This window comes from Hoplias malabaricus, chromosome 4 (assembly GCF_029633855.1).
Source record: "Hoplias malabaricus isolate fHopMal1 chromosome 4, fHopMal1.hap1, whole genome shotgun sequence".
Taxonomy (NCBI): domain Eukaryota; kingdom Metazoa; phylum Chordata; class Actinopteri; order Characiformes; family Erythrinidae; genus Hoplias; species Hoplias malabaricus.
In genome coordinates this window covers 50,464,788-50,475,264 of record NC_089803.1, presented here as the reverse complement: position 1 = coordinate 50,475,264, position 10,477 = coordinate 50,464,788, and the positions used below count along the sequence as shown (strand labels likewise).

Below are 10,477 nucleotides of genomic sequence, written 5' to 3'. Positions count from 1 at the left end.
AGGTAATTAATAAAAATATAGATATAATACATTTATGGGAAATAATATATATATATATATATATATATATATATATGCTTACAGCAGCTCTCGGCGCTTGTCTCAGGAGGTCAAGGAAGCGCAGTGTTTCTTGGAGCTGGTCTTGGGGCGGTCTGTGGTTCTTGTTTCCACAGATTACGTCTGTCTCTAACCATTGTTTACGGCCAGTAAGGAGCTGAAAATGGGCTTTCTTTTCATGGATTTCACAAATTACTGGGGATCGCGTTCCCTCACTCGGTGGAAAAACACAGGGAACTCCTGTCCTGCCATCCCTCGCCACTTTCCCTTACAGACGTAATGAACTACGTTTTATGTATTTTTTTTTAACACAGATTTTTATGAGACCCCGTGAAACATGTAATTTTCATGAAAACTTTAGATTTTCAGTTATTAATTTATCTCTTAATTATAGTACATTTTTCAAGTTCATCTGGTGTACTACCTCTTGCTACTTGGAGAACCACTGGTCTAGAGGGCAGTGAAACTATTCTCCAGAGTAATGTAATGCCATATCATAACCTATATGTTAAATACAATTTATTATACAATTTATGTATCACTATATTGCCCATCCAGTTATAAACAACAGATTCCCACAGCTCTAAGTAGATCTTTGCCATTATACAATAGCTTGATGTATTTTTTAATATTCCTTATAAATCTAAAGAAGATTCTCCCAGAAATAAGCACTAGAATTTGTTTAGGAATAATCTTCTAAACTGTTCATTTATTTGTTTAATGGACAATGTTTATTTGATTTGATTCATAGTGAACAATTGGAAGGAAGATCCATTTGTAAGTCTCAAGATTACTTGTAATAGACCCATTAGCCAGTAGAGGGCATTTTGCACAATCTTTAATGAGATGCTTTTGGAGAGCAGACACTAAAACACATTTTGAAATACAGATTAGGAATTAAACATTTAATATGCCTGACAAACACCAGGTCAAGGTTATCAAACAGTAAGATATTTCAAAACATATCCGTTATTTTATATATAAAATCACTATAAAAGTTACTCTTCAATACTGCTTGCTAAATCATTCATAAATTTTGAAACATTCAGAAGTGGTACAAAATCTGACTTGCTCAGTAACATGGAACAGTCTGTGGGACAGCAGGGCAGTTTAGTCCTAGTTTAAGCTAGGAAAACATTCTCAGCTTGTCTCTAGTAGTGATATTTTTCAGCATTGACTATTGGAAACTGGGAAACCAGCTGTTAGTGTTTAAGAGATTTAATTGTGTTTTCTTCATTAAAAAAATAAAAGATTGCCAGAGAAAGAGAAAAAAAATAAATAAATAATGCTGAATTTCTTTCTGCTTATGGGCGTTATAGAAGTTTCAATCATAGTAGGAGTGCTGATATTTGGTGCTTAGACAAAACAATTCTTCAGATCACATCAACGTCTATTGTATGATTCAATACCATTCACTAATCTTTATACATACTCTAGCATCACAAAAATATAAAATAGAGTAAAAAGTATTAGCAAAAAAACAAACAAAATAGAAGAACAATGAAGACAGCATTATTGTGACAACAACACCCTATAAAAATGGAGTGGATCATTTTTACAGAAGCTTGGCGATGCTGTTTGTTTGATGTTATCTTGATTGCTCTTCAGACAGTAAGATAGTAACTTGAGAAAAATGATTTGGCGCCATCAGAGGTTGCTGTACGTCCCTCAGGACACAGCAGTGGAGTCTTTGCATAGTGGAGAGGGAGAGACAATAAGAGGGGTTTTGGAGGGAGGTGAAGGAGATCCATTTTAAGGCACTGTAACATGGAAGGGGCTGCCTGGGACCATCTCATCACCCCATTTGACGATGAGGATGTAGTCTCCTTTCTCCTTGACTGTGTAGGTGACATTGTACATTCTATTGCCCATGTGCTTGACATAGACCTCCTCACATGGTGTCTTTGGCCCATGCACTCCCACCATTAACATGTTTGTTCCTGTGGAGTTGAGGACAACCATTAATATGTGCAAAAACAGATAGTCTGCTTTAGGTTTGTAAGAGCGTGATACACCATCATCCAATTACACGCCCTATACAATGCCGACTGACAATTCTCTTATTGTTTCTCTTATTGTTATTAGTTGGGGATATATTAAATCATGTCTTCTTCACAAGCTGTACACTGAAAGGGCTCACAATTTTATTGTATTTTATTTAATTTTTTCCCATGTTGGCAAGAAGTTCCACCAAGGTCCAGAAGGCTATTATGATTGCCACATATCCAGTCAAGGATTTTTTTGTATAGCACTTTTTACAACCTGATGGTTTCAAAAAGCAGCTTTACAGAAATTGAGAATTAAAACAAAATCTAAATTAGTAGCCCATGATGGGTAAGCCAAAAGTGACACTGGCAAAGAAAATCTCTTTCAAAGCCAGAGGAAGAAAGCTTGGGAGGAACCAAGACTCAAAATGGGGACCCATCCTCCTCTGGTCAAACAAATCATAAATTATATTAGCATATATACAGTTTTTGATGGAAGGCATATAATAACATCCACTAAGGTCCACTAATTAACCTTTCTGAAGTTTTACCTAATGTGCATACATTTTATTTAGTTGTACTTTGATAAAAAAAAAAACAAAAAAAAACTGTATGAGCTGGAACATTCCTTATGTATTAATTGGCAATAAACAGGCCTAAGTGCAGTAGGATTAATACATGGATCAATTCAAAATGTGGCATTTTTGCTACTTAGTATCAATATATGGACTGTTGAATGTAGACTACATAGTGCATCAAACTTTTATATATTTCATCAAAGATGTAACAAGTGAGGTAACGGTTACATGACTTTGCTGAAATTTCAACTTTAAAAGTATTTTAAGTCAACATTTCTTTTTGACAAGTGAGATGAGTCTATAGCATGGTAGCTTTGATCAGCAAGACTTTTTTAAACAAGTATTTCTTTTTTACCTGCTTTTATACAGTCCACTGTGAAGGTGTTCTTCTGACCAATAAAGGCCTTGGAGAGGCCAGCCCCTCTGGAGATCACCTTACTGGCATCAGAAGAAAACTTGGGCAGGGAAGGAAAAGAGCTGGCTACAGAAGATGACTTTGTTACTGTTTCTACTAGCACAGATGAGGTCTCATGGAGACTGTGCCCACCAGAGAGACGCGCACCTACAATAAAAAATAACATTTTTTTTTTTTTTTTTTAAACTCCCCTGCTCTCCACAAATAAAAAATGACTTGTTTCTGGGTTAATAATATAATAGCCCCTAATTTTCCATTGTGCACTTGGATTTGTTCGAGTAAATGCAACTCTGGGATAGGCTGAATATTTCCCTTTTAAACTCCAGCACACACACGCAGAGGCTACAGCGCACAGAAGAAGCCAATGTTAAGTAACAACAGAGGAAATGGTGAGACTGCAAGCACTAACAACACTTTTCAAACCAGGCTGCATATTCATGACACACATTTTACAGGGGTACAACCATTCAGAGTAAATACAAAGTTTTTTTTTTTCCCCTCAAAAGCAGTTCAACTGTATGGTCTCTCACCGGAAACTTTAGCTTTGAATGGGCTGCCAACTATATGCTGTGGCCCTCCGTATTTGATGGAGATGAGGTAGTTGCCGGGAGCCATGGGCGTGTATGTGACCCTGTAGCCCTCTGGACACTCCTGGCAATCCATCTTTACTTTAGAGGGCCCATCAATGGTCACGGACAAGGCACCAGATCCAGCGTTGCATGTGTTTACAATGAAGTCAGAGGGCACACCTATAAAAGATGGTCAAAAGAGATTTTTCATTTCCCATTTAGATTTCTCACAGCCCATCTTCCAACTTTAACAGATTTTTTTCCTCCAACTTTCTCATATTATTATTTATTATAACCAGGATTACTAGGCATACGTCTTTACAATTCATTGAATGACAAACCATCATGCTAGTTACGTTTACATAGGCACATGGACTTGGGATTACTTTGGAAAAGTTTCACTTAATACAGTTTATTGCTGAATCAAGAATTGTAACCTGAAACTCTATTATGCAAGGAGAAGGCGTACGTTAATTCTATGATGGTCGTAAGTGCATTGTTTTGTGCTGTTTGCAGATGAGTCTATCAAGCCAGAATGGGCAAAAATATACTTGAAAAACTGCAACACTTTCAACTGCATATATGACATCATTTGAAAAAGGTCTGCAAAAATCAGACCTGACTTCTACTTTTCAAATTTGTCTATTACAGAAGGACTCGGCAGCAATCACATACCATATTGCTTTTTTTTCCTTTTTATATCTCACATAGGGCAACTTTAACACATTCAAAGTGTAATTTAGAATTGAAAAAATTAAAAAACAACAATTATATTTAATAGGGACTTTAATACCGAAGCTTTGAAGCTCATGTCACTTTTCCAACACTTGCTGATTCGACACAGTGTACCGGAGCTTGTATCGAGTCTCTTATCCTCATGTGACTATGACATTTGAAACTTCGAAAACGTCACTGAATCAAGGGAAATGTACGGGACTTGTTCAAACTTTTGGCGCAATCCCGTACAGTGACTATTTAAGGAACAGTAAAATTTTGAGCGCCATTTCTGTGGAATATATTACGGAGCCCCTAAAGGGACTGGGGGAAAAATAAAAAAACACTATTGATTTTGCGTTCCCTCGCAAATAGTTTTGCGTTCCCTCGCAAAACGTTTTGCGTTCCCTCGCAAAATGCATTGCGCTCATTTGCAAATGTTTTATGATACACAATTGTCTTCGTGACTCATTTAACACATCAGGACACTGCAGTTTCCAGGGAAATTCAGCCACTTGAAACAGAGATTATATATGTATTTATTTATTTCTACTAACACACAGTTTCGTTGCCAGTGCGAATCGTTCATACATCTGCAAGGAACTGCCTAACATCAGAGGAAGTTGTGAACAACAAGTGCAAGTCAGAACGCCGTAGCTCCACGTATCTCCATAGTAACAGGTGTATGAGACGTAGGCGGCTTCGTGAAAGAAAGTAAAAGTGTGGACGGCTGGGTTTATTTATTGTTATTGACTGGGGTAGGGGTCAAGCTAAGAATCTTAACGAAAAACCTTTACCAAGCAAAACTCTCTTAAAAGTCCGGTCATTCAATAACAAGATGGAGGGTGTAAGGTAGTGGCTTAACACACAGAGATCTCAGGGCACGCTGCAGAGACGTAGCTCAGCGCGATGACTCCAGACACGGCTGTGGAGCTAGAGCCGGTCGCTACACCATGCATTTCGTTTTATCTGGGAATTCTGTTTTTTAAAGCTGCAGTAAAAAGGATATCATTTTCTGCCAAAAACTTTTACACACATTACTCCAATACACTACCAATAGCTACACATTTATTTATCCCCTTTCTCTCCCACTGTTTGGAAACTGTGTTCATTGTCTGTATCTCTGTACTGTTCCGTAACCTTTGTCCATGCGCTTGCACTTTAAATTTTCTCATCCTCATTTCATAGCAGTTAACAACACAGCACCAAACGTTTCAGTTGGCGCTCCCCAGTAACATATCCATGTTTCCTGCTCAGAAGAGATGCTGTCTTTATATTTCAGTCCAAGATCAAAGTAAAATTCAACGAGCTGCTCCATAGTTCACCTGACACGAACAGCAAGCACAGTACTACGGAGCCCACAAAGTATTTGCGAGGGAACGCAATTATGTTTGCGAGGGAATGCAAAACTATTTGCGAGGGAACGCAAAATCAATAGTGTTTTTTTATTTTCACCCAGTCCCTTTAGGGGCTCCGTAGAATATTTTCCAACATTGTAGACGACATTTATATTCCTATATACCCCTCATTGTTCCCTATAAAATCATGGTTTCATGATTCACATATGAGTGGTTAGTTGGTTGCAAATATATAGCTCATATTGATTTTCTGTAGGCCTTATACATTCTATAATCAACAATGACAAAATTAAAGCATTTATTGCAGCATTTTAATAATAGTCATTTTCAGCGTATCAGGACACGAGTTGAACTGTAAGACCACAAAGCATTAACAAGATACGCAGTGTTGATCTGCAGGCTGCAATCATTTTTTCTTGCCACCAGATGTCACTCTGGTGACAGTCACAACTTTCATTATTAAGAATGTGGAGTTTTATTGAGAATGCAGATGATGGTTGGTTTTAAAGTATATATTTTTAGTCAGTGTTTGTGTTTGAAACAAATTTACATCATTTGTGTTTTTTATTGTATAAGTTGTTATGGTTTTTTACCCGTGGTTCCTCCCTCTAGACCAGGCCCAAATGCAGACACCATTCCTGGGTCTCCGGCCTGACCTGGCTCACCCACACGGATCTTGAAGGGGCTGCCAGGAATGTGGCTTCCATTGAAGCGCACGTCAATGGAGTGCACGCCATTCTCCCGTGGGATGAATCGGATTGCATGCTTATCTGCAGAGAAAAAACAGATTCTCACAAGGAAAACTTGGCACAAAAGCCCAACTCTAGGGGCTTGTTGTCAAAAAGAAAAAAAAAATTATTCTACTTAAGGCTAATCTCATTCAAAAAGAACCCAAATCAGCATTTGGAAGAACCAATTTTACATGGATTGGGGACAGGTCCCCACTAAGTTTTTCACTGCTTACAACATACTGGTATTTTTTAAAGAAATATCTGTTACAATGTGCCGTCCTTTTAAAACATGGACTATTTAAGTGACTTTTATTTGTATGCATGTGTGCATTTGTGTGCTCACCATTGTCTAGTTCTGTGATGAAGCATTCCTCCATTGCACCGGAGGGTGTGTGCACTTTGGCATCGATCACTCCTCTGGCTCCATTCAACTGCACTGCAAAGGAAGCTTCCTGATTCACTTTCAGACCCATCTCCTGAGAATGACATCAGAGAAAATAAAATTAAACTTGCTTCTTTATTTATGGTATGCAAAATTCTTTAGCTTTTTTCCATTGTTGAATACAGAAACTGATCTATAGAGTTTAAAAGATGAAGCACTTATTTTAGGAGAACCAAAGAAAATCTAAGGTATTTTGCAGATATTCCCTACACTCTATAGCAGTGGCAGATGCTGGTCTTTCAAGGAGGGGAAGCTCAGAACAGAATGAAAATGTAATGCTCCCCTGGATCTTTACACCAAAGGATCGCTGATTCGCTCATTTTGCTGTCAATCAAAAAGGGATTCAGCCTCAGACAGATCATCCAATCATCATGCAGAAGCTGAGCGTCCGGGCCAGCCGAGGCCAGCCCACTGCCCCATAGACCCCCAGAGTCTCGTTTCGCTGCTTCGCTATTGAACTCTGTGGACGCTCAGCATCCTCACTGTTTAAAGCACTGTGAAACTGCGGGAATGATTGAGAGGAAATCCGCGTCTTTACCAGTGATAAGAAGCTGATTCTGAACAAAAGTTGAGCGCGTTGTAGTGCATATTTATTCAATGACATGTACACAACAGTATATATTTGATCACTTATTTTTTGACATTTTAGGGGAAGCTGAGCTTCCCTTGCAGTCTTAGATCAATCGCCTCTGCTTTATAGCTCTAGACACACATATATATGTTAAATGCCATATATACAGTATATATCAACTGCACCCTGACAAGCATATTTAGTACTTTCAGCACCCTTTTGCTGTTACAACTAGCTGCAAATGCAATACATAGTCAGACACCAGAGATATTGAGATATGCTTGGAATCACTGTCCAATTAGAAGGTCCAGTGTCAACCAAGCTTCAGCTTCCTCACATTAAGCATGAAAATCTCTCCTACAATTTCCTGATGCTTGATAGAGTCCATTTTGCTTTCCACACAGTGCAGGTAGCCAGTACAATTGGACAATTTTTCTGCATATTCTTCATTCTTCCTCTTCCAAACATAATACTGAACTCTACCATGGCACCTTGATAAGCCTAAAAATGTTCAGTTTTGCTTTATTGCCCCATAGAACAGAATCCCAAACATCTATGGCTTATTTATAAGATTTAGACCAAACTAGAGTTGATTTTTCATGAGCTTTTGATTATTAAGGGTCTATGTATTGAGTTCAGACATGGAGAATATTTGTGTGTCTTACAGTGCAAACTAAACCTCAGTGCCTGCTGCTACCAAATCTTGCTGCATGTCAAGTTTTTGACTACCGATTTCCTCAGGAATCTGATGGCAGCTTCATCCATTCTTCTTCCAATTGCTTCTTCCAACTGTACCTCTAGGAATATTCAGTGTTTATGCTACTATTTCTTTGATTGTGCAAGACAAATGATCTCTTCTCTTTACTTTTGGACAACTCTCTTGACTAAGCCATATTTCCAACATGCAAACAAACATCAGAATCAACAAATCCCTAGTCAGTACCTAGTCAGTGTGTAATATATTTTATCTCAAGTACCTAATACAACTAATGAACGCTTTGATTAGTTGCATCAGAGGCGCTTTGAACAACACCTGATTGAGTCACTCTTATGAGGGATTCTGTTTAAGACGTATAATTCTGAGACTGCAGTAGTCCTTGAAAATGGCATTTTGTGTTGAATTTGGAGAAATCATTTGTAGGATTAGTTGTTTTGAGCTTTTGTATTGTTTGACTTGTTTATGGCAAACAGCTGAAAGTTTTTGCTAATATAAAATATAAAAGTATAAAGTTAAATCTAATATAAAGTTTGCTAATATATCTAATTTGCAATTGGAGTTGAAATATTTTCTATTGCATCTTATGTCCACCATATTTACAGATAACATAAAAATGCATATGATGACAGATAACAAGAGGTTTATACCTGCAGGCTGGTTACGGTAAGTCTGCGGGCATCATCAGACACTGTTGCTATAGGAACAATGAATGGACTATCTGGGATGTGCTCATCATTGAATTTGATTGATACTTCATAATCACCTGAAATACAAAGCAACCATCAAATAAGCTGTCTCAGTCAAGTCCAGTAATAAAATTGTATTTTTTTGTTTTATTTTAGATTAAGGAAAGTCCCAATGAGAATAATATCAATGCTTGACAGAGTAGGAGTTCATAGGGCAAGAATTAAAATTGACTTTGTAAGATTTAATTAACTATAAAAACTTTATGGCTTGTTTAGGCAGATTTTACCAGGCTCTTGGACCACATAAGCTACCCCACAGGAGCCATCCTTCCTGTCCTCAAAGGAGATTTCTGCTTTGCTGGGTCCCTCCACAGCGATAGATAAACCACCTGCACCAGCCTCACGTGTCCAAATACTGAACTCCGCTATAGGGCACACAAAAACACAAAAACAAAAGTGTAGGAAGAACTATTTCCAAGAGAATGTATAAAAACTCTATTGGTTTGTTTATTTAATTTGAGGATAATTGTAAGTTCTATGCCAAAAATATAACTCCAATATGCGCTTTCTCTATATTGTAACATAGCCACTGATTTGTCAGATGCACAAACTAGGACTCGTGGTGCGGAGACTAATGAAGGCGGCATGGTGGCTTAGTGGTGAGCACGTTTGCCTCCCAGCGCTGGGATCTTGGGTTCAAGTCCCATCTGGGTGGAGTTTCCATGTTCTCCCCGTGTCTGCGTGGGTTTCCTCCAGGGGCTCCGGTTTCCTCCCACAAAAACATGGAGGGTAGGTGAATTGGCTTCTCTAATAACTGTCCTGGTGTGTGAATGAATGTCTGTATGTGTGAGTGAATGTGTGTGAGCCCAGACATAGGTTGGCGCTCTATCCTGGGTTAAACCCTAGTGCCCGATGCAGTCCTCCAGGTGGACGGTCGTTCCTGGTCGAGAGTACGAGGAACGTGTGTGTGTGTGGATTGAATGTTCTGAGCAGTGTGGATTGTAAAGTGTCCTTGGGTGTCTAGAAAGGCGCTATATAAGTGTAAAGATACATACATACATGAACATAGTCAACCTGAAATACTGGCATTTCTTATTAATTGCACACAATGATACTACCTGGAATTAGAAGGATAATTTTAATGAGTCATTTTCTTCCCTGATATCCACTTAACATGGTTAAATTCAGTCATATACCTTTCATTTTTTTCATTCATTATCTGTAACTGCTTATCCAATTCAGGGTCATGGTGGGCGCAAGGAGGGGGCGCCAGTCCTTCACAGGGCAACACAGACACACACACACACATTCACTCACACACTCACACCTACGGACACTTTTTGAGTCGCCAATCCACCTACCAACGTGTGTTTTTGGACTGTGGGAGGAAAGCGGAGCACCCGGAGGAAACCCACATGGACACGGGGAGAACACACCAACTCCTCATAGACAGTCACCCAGAGCGGGAATCGAACCCACAACATCCAGGTCCCTGGAGCTGTGTGATTCAGGTTGTTTTATATTATTATTGTAATGTTGGTATATGTAAATGCCCTGTTTCGATCATTCAAAAAGTTTTCTAGACTGAACCACTCCTTACAACTTATATAAGACTAACAAATAAACAGAAAATAGATTTTTAGTTTAGTTTTT

The 10,477-nt window shown here is 38.5% G+C and overlaps 1 protein-coding gene across 3 annotated transcripts in view; it reads right to left on the bottom strand.

Annotated features, from left to right (window-relative positions):
- Positions 1-874: 874 nt before the first annotated feature.
- flncb (filamin C, gamma b (actin binding protein 280)) overlaps positions 875-10,477 on the bottom strand; it is a 132,754-nt gene continuing 123,151 nt past the window's right edge. For all 3 annotated transcript variants that reach the window (XM_066667997.1, XM_066667996.1, XM_066667998.1), the window contains 7 exons: positions 9,112-9,249; positions 8,786-8,901; positions 6,751-6,883; positions 6,270-6,446; positions 3,566-3,784; positions 2,976-3,182; positions 875-1,997 (listed from right to left, as the gene is read on the bottom strand). In XM_066667997.1, coding sequence (XP_066524094.1) covers positions 1,810-1,997; positions 2,976-3,182; positions 3,566-3,784; positions 6,270-6,446; positions 6,751-6,883; positions 8,786-8,901; positions 9,112-9,249 — 1,178 coding nt within the window. In that variant the 3' untranslated portion in view covers positions 875-1,809. The remainder of the gene's footprint in view (positions 1,998-2,975; positions 3,183-3,565; positions 3,785-6,269; positions 6,447-6,750; positions 6,884-8,785; positions 8,902-9,111; positions 9,250-10,477) is intronic.